This window comes from Felis catus, chromosome A1 (genome assembly GCF_018350175.1).
Source record: "Felis catus isolate Fca126 chromosome A1, F.catus_Fca126_mat1.0, whole genome shotgun sequence".
Classification (NCBI taxonomy): Eukaryota; Metazoa; Chordata; class Mammalia; order Carnivora; family Felidae; genus Felis; species Felis catus.
In genome coordinates, this window is record NC_058368.1 from 44,766,197 (window position 1) to 44,781,037 (window position 14,841).

Below are 14,841 nucleotides of genomic sequence, written 5' to 3' on the forward strand. Positions count from 1 at the left end.
AGGAATGTGATTGATCATAAAGGAAACACTCAACTTCATCAGGAAACACACATGTATCTTGCATTGCTATCAATCTGGCTTCAGCTGATTAGAGCTTGGATTGGCATCCAAGTTGAAGGCAGCTTTCTATGTACTGGGCATTGCTAGCAATCTATGAGGCACTCTGGGATGAGAATTGTGTCCAGAAATGATGCTCTATCTACTAATTCAACAAGGATGGATCTTGGGGAGTATTGTAGGAGATAATTTTTAAAAAAAAAACTGACAGGAAGCAATAGCCCCTAGGAAGTAAAACAGAGGAAGCCAATGGCATAAGATATGGAGGAGAGGTGAGCCACTTGATAATAGAAGTGAAAGAATGAAAAACACAAAGCAAGGGAGGGCGAGGAATGAAAATAGTGGACTACTACAGTTAGTATTGGGTCCCCAAAACTTGTGAGAAATGCTGCACTACATTTCAGATACCTGAAATACTTATTAGCTCATGTCATTTGCTGTGCAGCCTTACTTCCACATGAACCTTTACAATGAACCCTTTAGCAAATAAGAAAAACTGAAAGACCATACCCCAGGTTACCGTTTTGTCCAGTCCTGACGCCTAGAGGAGAGGATGCTGTGTGACAGAATTTGGAGGCACACCATCACCTTGTACACTTTAAACACTTGAAATTATATAGCATAAGATGTATTCTCAGTGAAATTTTTTCAAGTATGTTCTCTTAGCATGCAAATAACCTACACAATTGAACCTTAGTACACCTTAATAGAAAATTACTGAATTGTCGAAAACAAAAAGGAAGAAGGAGACATTAAATTCTAAACATTCTAAACCAGAGTGCTTATTCTCTACATTTCACTCAAACAGAAACATAGGTAATTAGATAGCTAGATAATTAAAACAACACATATAGCTTTTACATGGATATAAAAGCAAAAATCCTCCATTATATTTGGAAAACAATCATGTAAGAAACCTTTAATACTCATGAATGTTACCTGGGAAGAATAATTTGCTGTTAATATTTTCATATTATAATTTGGTTCCATGTGATTTAAATAAATTACATAGTTATTAAAGCAAAAAATTTTAGAACTTGAAAAGTTTTTCATATATTTATTACTATTCCTTAATTTACTAATACCTAATGTGAAAAAAGGGAGGTAAGCTAAAAGATCAAATAGTCCAGACCTATTTTATTTATTTATTTATTTATTTATTTATTTATTTATGTTATTTATTTATTTGTTTATTTGTTATTTATTTATTTATTTATTTATTTATTTAATGTTTGCTTAAATTGATCGTAGAGTAAACAAGAATGGGAAGTGCAGTGCTAGAGATATCAAAATTGAACTAGTATTAATATGTATTTTAGAAATGTTCTATAATTTTGCTTGCCTATGAATGTCTAAATCAATGAATTTGCAATTAAACCTGGATAGCTCTCTAATATGTATATTATAAATACATGAAAGACACTTAATTGACTACTTGCCATATTTCAGGTATTCAAAAAAAGTCATTTGTACTTCTCTTTGTAATCCCCATGGTACAAGTACAAATTCAGGAACTGTTCGCCTTTATTTCATTCCTCTTTTCAAATATTTGTATAGGACTTTACAATTCACACAGTGATTTCATAACATTATACTTATATTTTTATCTACTTAATAACTTTGAATTGGTGGCAAGTCTTGAAATTGAAGTCTTATGGTTTAAGTGCTGTCTTCAAATCATGTCAATACGGTAGATTCAAGACTCACATCCAGATCATCTGAATCCCAATATAGTTCTCTGCATCTCCAGTTTCTTCCACAGGAGAAATCGGTTGAATCCTGTGTTAATGATCCCTGGTGCCAATTCTTTCTCTAAACTGTACTGCTCTTTCCCCACAGATTTTTCAAGGTGGAATTAATTACATGCAAAGGTATGGGTAGGCTAGTTATGGGAGTGGAGTGAGCCACCTTAATTAAGTTTTCCTCAATGCACATTAACTATTTTTTCCTCTGGGCAACATTACTCTGGCCTCTCCATGACAGTTCTATTTTTTTTTTTCATATTGAACTTTACATGTTGTATGAATGTCAGATTGTGAAAACTTTGAGGATTGCTTGAGGTCTACTCATTTTGGTATCTTTGACATCCTTCTCAACAGTTTAATGCACATTAGTCAACACAAGAAAATGTCAAGAACTTAGAAAAAATGCTCCAAATAAACTCATAATTTATCTAAAGTTAATGATAATTAATGACAGTAATATTATTTTTAACATGCATTTAACTATCAATAAATGTTTCTAAAAATAATATCAATAAAGTAAGAGATCTTACCTAGACCATGTCTATGTGTTGACATTGGTGGTAAGACAGTCCAAGTCTTGGTTTTGGGATTGTAACATTCAACAGTGTTCAATGTCTTTAAGCCATCTCGACCTCCAATTACAAAGAGTTTGTCATCAATAACAGCCACACCAAACTGCAGTCTCCTGCCATTCATCATTCCTGCCTGGATCCACAAATTTGTTCTGAGGTCATATTTCTCTATGGTTGTAGCTCCTGATAAAACATAAAATCAAACAATCACCATTTACTACTAATTTAACATACAACCTGCCCAAGACAGTGTACAAATTCAGGTGTGAAAATAATCTTGTCACACTTATTTTTCTTAAAGACAATGTGGCAGAAAACCAAAGGGAGTAGTATTTTAACTACATTATTTCTTCTCCTTGGCAGAAACTAATTATCAAAGTAGACACAAATTTATAACTTGTTTGAATGTTATAATGGTCTCATGCTAAACTAGCAGTTCAATAGAATTATTGTTGGTCATGGCACAGTTCTGTCAGATTTTACAACTTTTTTATGTCACTGTTTGCCATAAAAAAGTAACATAATCCTAGTATAATTTCTGTATAATCTCTGTACAGTTTTTGAAAGTGAATTGAATTTAATAAATTATTTACCATGTTTCTCTTTAAATTTGATTTATGCCTTAAAATAACAGAACATTTTAAAAGTCAATTTGAGGTTATGTAAACAAATGTCAGCTATGCCTTTTAAGATCTTCTTTTAAAAAATGTATCTGGGGAATAGCTTAATAGAATGTAGAGACTAAACTGATTTTCTATCCTTATCAATCATGTTACAATCTCTAAATAAAATAGCTTATCTTTCCTAAAAGCTTTTTATACATAAATCTGAGAAATGGAATAAATCTAACTTGCCATATAGAAATTGAAAGCAGAAATAAGTTAAATTGCTGATGAGATATGTTTTTATAGATTTGGTTACACATTTCACATTAAAAATGTCTGCCTTGAACAAGTTCACAAATGTTTATATGATAAAACATAGCTAACAAAACACTACTCTTGCTTTTCAGTGTTTGATCTTAGTGTTCAGATTCACATTCACCAGTGCTTTATCTTCAATGATTAAATATCCCTACAAAGGGAGTCAACATTCTTGTGTACTTTTCACATACTCACTAAAGATCTATTTTACTTGTAGCATAATAAAAGCTTGCAAACTAGGGAACGTATTCCTCAGGGTATTCACTTGCTATTTAGAAAGTAACCAGCAAGGAACTAAACAAATATGAACAACTTGGTAGGGGAAATTTTGCTAATTGAAATAAAATGAGTAAAATTGAGTAAATGCTCAAATGTTATCCAAAGGTAACAAAGCAATAATAATATAGATACTAGGTTAGATGCATTTAATGTTTTTTAAGTTAATAAAAATATGAGCTAATTTCCATATAAGGAAATATGAGGCATTATAAGATTAGTACTATTATTTTTAGAATAAACATACATTGTAATGTTCAGAAAAGTCACTTATACTGATTAGTAACATAAGATATGCTTAAGTATATTTATTATATTTTATATTTGATGATTTATTCATCCATGTACAAAACAAAATTCCAAGGTGAACTAAACCACTGAATAATTTCAAGGTCATCTGAATTCTCAAAACTTGATGGCATTGGCATTCACGAATGCTTCACTAAAATTAAGTTATATGGAAGTACCTCTCTCTTATGACTAACTCTTGACAAATATTGGTGTAATAGTGTAACCTGATCCCAATGAACCCAATTTCATGAGACTCATATTTTGCAGATACGGCTAGACAAGGAAGTATTTGTACAACTGTACTTTCCATACTGTCCAAAACCTTGATCAAAACCTTTGCAGAGAAATTAAGGTCTAGTCATCCTTCTAAGAGAAAATAATTGGGAATGCGTGAAATTAATGGCTTCTGAGCAACCAAAGGTGTTGTTATTCAAAGGGAAAAGTGAAGATTGATTTCAGTTTCAAAGTCTCATTCAAACAAGCTAGATGTATCTTAAATCTCAACACATGGCAGGATTTTTTGCTTTTACAGTGTTTTTCCTTGAACTGAGTTTTCAAAGGTGACCTCTGTATTTTATCCTAAAATTGCTACATCAGAAATTGAGTACATCCTGTCTTCATTTTTCAAATTAGAAGTTGTATTAATTTCCCATGGCTGCTATGAAAAATCACGTCAAACTTAGTGGCGTAAAAAAACCTACACATTTATCACCTTACAGCTCTGGAGGTCAGAAGTTCAAAATAGGTCTTATTGTGCTAAAATCAAGGTGTTGACAGAGCTTCATTTCTTTCAGGGGCTTTGAAGAAGTAAATGTCTTGCCTTTCCCATCTTTCACAGGCCATCCATATTCCTTATGACCCCTTCTTCCATTTTCAAAGCCAGAAACACTGCATTTCTCTGACATTGATTTTTGTGATTCCTTTAGGCCCACCCCTTTATAATCTGAATTAATGCAGAACATTCCTATTTAACGTAGAATAGACTGCTTATGGCCAGCTAATTAGCAAACTTAATTCTCTTCACCACCTTAAAACTTTCCCACAGTTTTCTATGTAAGCTACCATATTCATGGATTCTGGGGATTCAGATATAGATATCTTTGGGGAACCATAATCTACCTGCCCCAGAAGACAACACCTATTTTCACTCTGCTGTTTGACTTTGCATAGTTATAGAAAGTTTAGTAGAACAAAACAGAGAAATATTTCTTGATTTGTAGAACTTACTTATAGTAGCCAATCTAATTGATTATTTTCTCATTCGGTCTGAATGTAATATAAATATTTTATTTAGTTTAAGGATCACAAAGTTAAGCATATGCTTCCTCTTTTTCTAAGGAAAGCTATTAATAATAATGTTCTTTAAGAAATTCTCTCATCAGGAGTGCCTGGGTGGCTCAGTCGGTTGAGCGTCTGACTCTTGGTTTTGGCTCTGGTCATGATCACGGGGTTTGTGGGAATTAGTCCCATGCTGGGCTCTTCACTGACAACACTGAACCTACTTGGGATTCTCTCTCTCTCTCTCTCTCTCTGCCCCTTCCCCGCTTGTGCTCTCTCTTTCAAAATAAATAAATAAACATTACAAAAAAAAAAAGAAAAAGAAATTCTCTCACCAGTATACCTCATTAGCTATCTGGATAAACATCACAATTCTATTATTACTATTTATTTTAATTTACAAATTTGTTTATGGGTTTGGTTGGTTTTCTTTGTTCATCAGAGTATATGTATTTCCTTAGTGGTCACCTGAGTCAAAGGAAAGACAAAGCCATTCTCACTGAGAAATGTTACCCTGTTAAATGTGACGTAAAGGTACTATTTGTCATTATGTAAATTAAAAATAGAATATAAGTAACTATTGTGGTCACAAGTCATAACTTTGAAATGTTAAAAAGGAAAACTTATTTTAACATATAGTTACTTTAAGGGCATGAAACTGTCACTAATTATCTCAAATGCCTGCATGACTTTAGAATGTGTGACTGCAGGCACAATAGAGTCCTGACAACTTTCATAAACTGGAAAGCACCTACTCTGAGACTCCAAACCATAAACATAAGCAACTAATTAATGTTAGGTTCATTAAAACAGGTATGATGAGAACATCTGGCTATGGAGGACCAATATTAGGACTGGTTAGATCCCTATTGTTTTGTATTTTAAACTCTAGATTACTATGGTAAAGCAGTTTGAAGTTTGCATTATTTCTTGTAGGGAATTTTACTATTATTCTGTGAGCTATAACTTTGTATAATAACAATATTATTTTATAAAATGTGTAGTGTAACTCAATAGAATCTAAAGAAATTTGTAAAACTTCCTAACTTAATGGAGTTATATAATTCAAAGATACATCTCATTCTTGGTATATTGAATAATGTGAAATAAAATGTCAGGCATTTTTGAGACCATATGACATTAGTCCCAATATACTAATCAAATTAGTATACAGTATTTATTGAGTACTTCTTATGCTCTAAGAGATCTACATGTATTAGTACATTTGATTTTATTAAAATATTATGACATGGGTATTATTATTAGGCCAAATTTATAGAAAAAGAAGCTAAATCAGAGAAAGCTTTAGAAACTTGCTCAGTGTCTCTCAGATAATAACTGGTTGAACAGCAATATTAAGCTGGCTCTAGAGCCCACTCTGATAAACACATATTTACTACCTTATCCTGGTTATAGAACAAGTTAATTGCACTTAATGCATGTGGCAGGCAGAATTTTATAAATGCTCCTTCTTGAGATTTAATGACCTATTTCCTGGATTGTGATAAGAAATCACTTCATTGGATTGTTATGCTGTGTGTCACAGTTCACCTTAATATGGGGAGATAACTTGGCTGGCCCTGATCTCATAAACCCTTGAACATGGAGAGATTTCTCTGGCTAGTTGTGGATGGGGAAGTCAGAAAGATATGAAGCATGAACAGGACTCGACTTGCTCAGGTCAGGTATGAAAATGGAAGGGGCCACATGAGAAGCGATATGGGTGGCCTCTGGGAGCTGGGAGTGTTCCTTACCTGACAGCCAGAGAGGAAACAATCTTTCAGGGAGATGACCTCCGGCTCTGGATGAGAGCACAACCCTAGCCAACACTTTGATTTCAGCTTTTGACATCCAGAGCAGAGAATGTAGCCATGCCACCCTAAACTTCTGACTTACAAAACTGTGAGCTAAAAGATGACAGTTGTTTTAAACCACTGTTTGTGGTAATTTGGTGCACAGCAATAACGTGTACTTTGTTTTAATTTGCATTTTAAAAATTTATCAGGTATTTTTTTCAAGTTGAACAACATAACTAGAAGGTCATCTATACAATGCAAATACAAAAGTATTTTCTTCATGACAAAAAAAACAAAACAAAACAAAACAAAACAGCAGGTTCTTGTCTCAAAATATCAAACCTAGAATAAGTGTTCAAGATATTATCAAAGTGTGGTTCTGGGTCTCTTTAGAGTTGTTTATTATACAGTCACATATGATTAAGTTGTAACAATAGCAATTAATATATACGCATTCCATTTTGGCATTACCGATAGCAGGACTTATTCCAATATCTGTAACTCAGTCATTTAGCAACCTTACTTCTCTTGAACATAGCACAGAATAAAATGATCATAGTTTTCCGAACTGACAAAATGTCACAAAAAGCTATAAAGAAGTTAAAGCTCTTTTATACAACTCAAAAGAAAGGGCCTCTGGTCTTCTCACAAAGCCTTTCTACTATAATTTTAGTGCACTATTAATAAGCTCAATTACCCTACTCACAAGACTTTACAAACCAACAAGTGAGAGTGATCTGGATCCTTTGACAACAGCAATAGTTGACAGTGAGGAAGTAACCAGAATAAAAATGGTGTTTTCACTGAAATAGAACAATCATGCACATCAAATCATTAGGAAAAGGTTAAATTATGTTAGAATGTATTCTCTTGAAGGAAGCAGTAAATAGAGAGAAACATACTGGAAAAGTTTAAAAGCAAAGATATTTTTTTATGATACTTAAAATATAAAACTTCAGGCTTTAAATAAAATAGCATTATAAAGAATGACTTATTTCTTGAATTTTTCATAGGATAAGCTTCTCATTGACTTTCATGTGTCTATATACTTATTGAAAATATAGTTTGGGATAATATTCTTACACTAATATAAAAGATATCACTACAGGGAAAATATTTTTCAAAGACAGGCAAGTCACTACATTTTCAGTAATTTGTTATGTTTTATAAGGATGGCATTATAAACATTTCACACATAATAATTTCATATGTGCTGAATAAACATCCAACAAAATTCCACATTTCTCTCTTCTATAAATATAACCATTTGTAAGGGGTAATAGACTGATACATAGCTATACATAGAGATATAAATGTAAATATATCATTAAGCTTAATGCTGAATTTTGAGGTAGATATATAAATTTCAAAAACATGGAGGGTATTTAGGAGGGCACTTGTTGTGATGAGCACTGGGTGTTGTATGTAAGTGATGAATCACTGAATTCTATTACCAAAACCAGTATTGCACTGGAAGTTAACTAAAATTTCACTTAAAAAAAAATCTAACATTATACTTAGTTTAAATTAATTTCACTAAATTCAGGAATGCCAAAAGATACCAAGTTCTTAAATCATAGCTTGGAGAAACAAAAGTATGGAGCATAATTTTAGTTATTTGTATTTTATGTAATAATGCACCTTAATAGCTAAATGTTATTACCATTAAAATCTTAGAAAAATTTAAAAGATTTCTGGAAGTTGTTTAATCATATAAGCAAAATGCAAACATCAGTGTAATTTCTTTAGAAAAATTAAATTTACCTTTTAGCACCACTAAAAGTGAGTTATCTAAAAACCAGCAAGACAGGGGCTAGTTCTAGATAAAGAAAAATTAAAACTTTATGGAAATATGTCAATTAAAATGAATGGAAAGAATCACACTAATTTTGAACAAGATGGCTTGTTTTCAGAAATGTGAATTATTATCTTATATAATCACAATTAATATGATGATATTTTTACAAAGTATTTATGAAATTATACTTGTATTTCTCTGGAAATTCAAATGGAAATATCAAAAATACATTTTTAAAAGCTGGATAATTTCTAAAACAAAGGAGTAGTAAGGGAAAAATGGTTACCAGGTTTTAAAAAGCATTATATAAGTATAGAAATTTTTAAAAATGCTTTATGACAAAGGAAATAACTGTATTCATAACTCTGAAATGAAAGCCAGACATAACCTTAATACACTTGATATTTATAATTTAATAAAAGTATCTGTCTAAACCAATGGAAAACATGATGGGGGTAGGGAACCGGGGGGGGGGGGGCTGTAGGAAAAATGGGTAATGGGCATTGAGGAGGGCACTTGTTGGGATGAGCACTGGGTGTTGTATGTAAGTGATAAATCACAGGAATCTACTCCTGAAGATAAGAGTGCACTGTATACACTATATGTTAGCTAATTGACAATAAATTCTATTAAAAGTAAATAAATACATACATAAACAAACTAACTAAAAATTAGTTTTAAGATAACTAGTTATTCTTTGGAGAAAAATAAATAAGTAAACTTGGAGTCCTGTCTTACTCTTCATACTGGAATGCACTTGAGATGAACCAATGACTAAAGCACAGCTGTGTGGGTTCAAGAGAACCCACGACGTGGTTCTCTTCTCAAGGCTTCACAGACATTAACATAGACAAGGAGGGGCGCCTGGGTGGCTCAGTTAAGCGACCTACTTCAGGTCAGATCATGATCTCACGCTCCGTGGATCTTGTGCTGTGTGACTGAACCCCACATCAGGCTCTGTGGTGATGGCTCAGAGCCTGGAGCCTACTTCAGATTCTGTGTCAACCTCTCTCTCTGTCCCTCCCCTGCTCACGCTCTGTCTCTCTCTTTCTCTCTCTTAAAAATAAACATTAAAAAAAAAGAAACAAAAAACAGGACAGGAGATTTTAAGTAAATTTCCCTGGGTTACACATTATTAAAACCTTAAATATCTTGGAAGATAAAAAAGTAGGTGATTAATTTTTACTTCTAGGTAGACTTAAGAGTGAAGGTCCATGAGGGAAGGTCATAAGACCCAGAAGTTATAAAATAAATATGAATATATATGATCACCAATCATCTAAATATAAAATACAGTTACATCAAAAATACATAAAGAAACAAAAGACTGAGAACATTAAAAACAAAAACTTTTTATAAATGTAGTGAAGGGTGAATTTCCTTGATGTATAAAAAGCCTTTAGAGATCAAGAAGTAAATTAGAAACGTAAAAATAGTAACATGTTAATAATACTAGCAGGTAATTAATTGGAAAGCAATATGAACAACATGTAAGCATCAGAAATGTTACTTAAGGTTTTCTAAGATAACCTTATTATATTCACAGCAGATTTGGAAAGTGAGTAATTTTGATATTGACATCAAAATCAGCTGGTTGACCTTAAATTGATGCAACATTTTCAAGGACTACTGTGTGTGCGTGTGTGTGTGTGTGTATAGTAAAATACATAATAAATTTAGGAAATAGGGGGAGTTGAATTTTTGATTTGTAACTTCCTGTAAATATTTTATCATAAATATGTCTTAGTCCTATAAATGAAATACTAATTTCTTTATAATACCAGCTTTTGATGTTACTAATGATGTCATAGGAAAGAGACTTAAAAAGATAAGCCAAAATTGTAATTATTTCTATTATTATTACTTAGCTACCTTTTTTACAGCAAAGAACTCATTTATTAAAGTAACTTTATTGCAAAAGGACACATATATTAAAGCATTATTGCAAATACAGTTTTTTCATATTCTTAAAAATATTCATTAAACATAAATTCATGTGCTAACATTTTCAAATTAAATACTTATTTTCACAATTAACATTTGCCAAAAATCAGCCAATATCTTGCTATTTTGATTGTTATTAAAATGCCCTATGTCCTAATTAATAATTTTTGTAAAACATTTATTAGAATTTTTCTAGCCTTTGCTGAAAATGTGGGTACCAGTGAATGATAGGAAAAATTAATATTGTGACAATTGGGTTCTAGTTCTATTATTGACTATATAACAAAATACCAGTCATTGAAATGCTTTTTCATAAGTATAGCAAAAGAACACGAGGTCTTATTGATCTCCACCTAAACTATAAACTCTTGGAAAATACATTTTTGCCTTTTTCATAAATGAGTACCCACTTTACAAAGATATATTAATGAAGGATCTCTGTGATCTACTGGTGTTTGCTCATTTAAAGTATTACATTAATACCACATTACGTGAAAATGTAGTGACTTCTACTTATCTTTAAATCTCTTACTTAACATTCTCTAACTCTCTATCACAGAAGTAACTTAAGGTAGCCCTGAGGAGTCCTTCTTTGCCAGAGAAGAGCCACACATTGGAGGGTTAAGATCTAGTTTGTATGAAACATATGCACAACACACACAGACTTATTCCCTGTGGATCTGCAAAAGGAGACTTAATTTAGAAAACAGATGTATCTATTATCGCTTACTGTTCATTCACAGGGAGATTGATCAAAAAGAATACTGAGTGCTCAAGAATTATAATTATGGTGGGAAGTTCATCATAACACACTAATTTATTATTCAATCCACATTCATAGAAAGACCTACAGAAGACGTATAGTGACTTGGCCCAATTCCTCTGACTACTAGAAGGCAAAATAAAGTTATTATTAGACTAAATTTTGAAGAATTTGACTTATAATTTTAACCCTGATTTATACTCAGAAGAGATACCAAAAACAGTTACAACCAAAATAGTCACTAAGCCTTGTTTCTTTCTAGTAAGGAGGAGGCTAAGAAAGGAAACTTCATTGACAGGTGATTCACTTTTCACCGGAAAGAGCCTTCTTTGACTCCTCAGTAAAGAACATGGCTTCCACAGATTCCTAATTAGAGAACTGGTGGTTACCAGAGGGGGGAGGTGAGTGAGGCATGGGTTAAATAGGTGATGGGGATGGTGAGCACAGGGTGATATACGGAAGTGTTGAATCACTATATTGTACCCCTAAAACTAATATAACACTATGTTAGCTAACTGGAACTAAAATAAAAACTTTAAAAAAAAATGACTTCCAGGGGCTCAAAGTCCTTTGTCTGGAGACTCCCTGAGAATGATATAAACAACCAGAATTGGGGCACCTGGGTGGCTCAGTCAGTTAAGTGTCCGACTCTTGATTTCAGCTCAGGTCATTATCTCACAATTCGTGAGTTCCAGCTCTGCATCAGGCTCTGAACTGACAGTGTGGTGCTACCTGGGATTCTCTCTCTCTCCCTCTGTCTCTGCCACTAGCGCTTGTCTCAAAATAAGTGAATAAATAAATAAACTTAAAAAAACAACAACCATATTTTAACAACACGTGAGCATCTTTCTTGATTCTAAAGAGTGTTAAAGAATTGGATACTTTGACTTGGCCTTGTTCTTCATCTAAGACCCTTGGGGAAGTATGGTTCTCTCCTAAAAATATGTTAGCAGACCAGTAAATAGATGCCCATGACAGAAGACAATCCTTTGTGTCTGAAAAACAAACTGGGCTTACACTAACATGTTTCATGGTTTTGAGTTGTTTCTATAATTTTGTGCAAACTGATGACCTTGAACTGGTAATCTCCAATGGTATATGTCAAGTTTAAAGCAAACGTACTGAAGTGGAACCAAAGTGACTGAATGAAGTTACTGAGGCAGACATCAAATAGGGCAGTACTCAAAGGGCAAAGATGAAAGAATAAGCTTTCTTTTGTTATATTGCTTTTCTTCAGAAAAACTCCGACAGTATTTTAAAATTATCTCACCCACCTAATTGCAAATGCTCAGGTTTCTCTGACACAGGATTGTAAGTGAATCATTTTCTTAAAGCTACATGACGGTTACTATTGAGTTAAATGCTTTAAAAATTATCCAGTTGTAAAATTGCTGTATTAAAAGCCATTCTTCAAAAGTTCTTGATAGTGAAGCTTGTACAGCTCAAGCCAAGGAAGTAAAAAAGTCAGGTCAAGATGGTTAATTCCACCTATTTCACTTTCCATTTTTGCCTTTCAACAATACTGATAATGATGCATCGAATTAGAGACAAATTCAGGGTAAATAATCCTTTCAAGTCCTTTGAATAAAGAAAGAAAAATAACAGGAGCTTATTCTTAAAGTTAGATAATTTAAATGTTTTAAATATATGGAAGTCCAAGGCAACATTAAATATTTAAATGTCATAATAATATATGCTCTATAATCAAATGAATCAAATATATTTATATATCTGATATCTATAATCAAATGAATCAAATATATTTATATTCAATAAAAAATACCTCAAGGAAATTAAGATTTTTATTTTATAATTAATAATTAATGCTTTTCCTTCCTTTTTTTAATCAGCATTTTTCTTATTATTACCTTTATTAAGAAGATTTGCTTTTAGTTCACGTGAAAGAAGTAGGTAGGACTCTCTGCTCAGAAACCTGGCTGTTAATTGACCTGTGGCTGCAACAGGGCATCAACAAGGAAGCAATGCAAATATGTTGAAATCAAAGACTATACACTCAGTCCATCGCAATCTAAGAGAAGAGTCACTGCCAGTGTGGTCTTCCTACCAGTGTATCTGGGGTATCTCTTTAGGCTCCATTTATTGTTCACAGCTGTCATGTGTGAAATGATAAACAGAAGATATGAAACTTCAATTTCATTTTTTCTCTCTTACCTCCAAAGAATATCAATCTGAAAAAGCTTTTAACCATTTGCTTACTCTTTCTTTGGAACTAAAAACAGTTGACCCTTGAACACCACTGGTTTGAACTGTGTAGGTTCACTTACAGGAGGAATTTGTTTGGATACTGTACAGTATTGTAAATGTATTTTCTCTTTTCTGTGATTTTCTTAATAACATTTTCTTTTCTCTAGCTTACTTTATTCTAAAAATACAGAATATATTACACATACAAAATAACGTGTAAATAGACTGTTTATGTTATTTGTTAGGTTTCCAGTCAACAGTGGGCTAATCGTAGTTCAGTTCTGGAGGAGTCAAAAGTTATACACAAATTTTCAGCTGTGTAGGGATCAGTGCCCCAACTCACCCACTGTTCAAGGGTCAACTGTAGTCTCATACATGGCTTCTCCTAAGCCAGAGGGTCCTCTGCTTACCTGCGATGGTACTGTATTTAGGAAAGCTCACTGTGGTCACTTTGTGTCAAGAAGAGGGCAGTGCCTCTCATAATCTTAATTCTCCTTCAGCCAAAGAAAAGAGGGCTGCTTCATACACTTAGGCCTACAAGAAGGACCTTGCAGTTGCCATCAACCTCACACCCTAACATTCCAATCCTATTTCTTTGTATCAAGCAGCATAATCTAACAATGTCTCCTCAAATTAGACAGTGTTTGCTTTGAATAGTTCTGATATGCATGAATTTCAGTTACCATGGGTTAGTTAAATAACACCAACCCCCCCAACAAATTTCAACTACTGCAATATATTAACTGTGAAAAATTGTGTAAAATGCAAACTTTGGTATTAGTTCTGCGGTCCACAAATCACTACTTAAAAAACAGACGTACATTATGATCAGTGGCCAATCACATCACTTCTTTCAAAGTCTGCAAGTGATTGCTCATTGCACTTCTGTTACTGAGTTCATGCACAGGCTATTGTGTCACCTTTTTGTCTCTTTGTGATAAAGTCACTGTCATTTTACCAAAATGAAATAAAAATAAAAATAAATAGATGAATGAATAAATAAAGGATCATTGAAGAGAGAATTGCCTAACAAAGGGGTAAGTGGAGCATAAAAGAGAACAGTGATAATGCTAGAAGTGAAATTATAGTAGAATCACAGACTTTCTTACCCTGTTGGTTGAGGATTTCCTCTGGAGCTTTTACCCCCAGCCTGTACTTGCACCATTGGGCTTCCTGTGCATGCAGTCTGACCT

At 33.0% G+C, this 14,841-nt stretch overlaps 1 protein-coding gene across 3 annotated transcripts in view; it reads right to left on the bottom strand.

The window, feature by feature from the left end:
• KLHL1 (kelch like family member 1) overlaps positions 1–14,841 on the bottom strand; it is a 355,898-nt gene that overhangs the window by 86,447 nt on the left and 254,610 nt on the right. For all 3 annotated transcript variants that reach the window (XM_019827858.3, XM_011288605.4, XM_045054161.1), the window contains exon 7: positions 2,333–2,557. In XM_019827858.3, the coding sequence (XP_019683417.1) occupies positions 2,333–2,557 (225 nt within the window). The remainder of the gene's footprint in view (positions 1–2,332; positions 2,558–14,841) is intronic.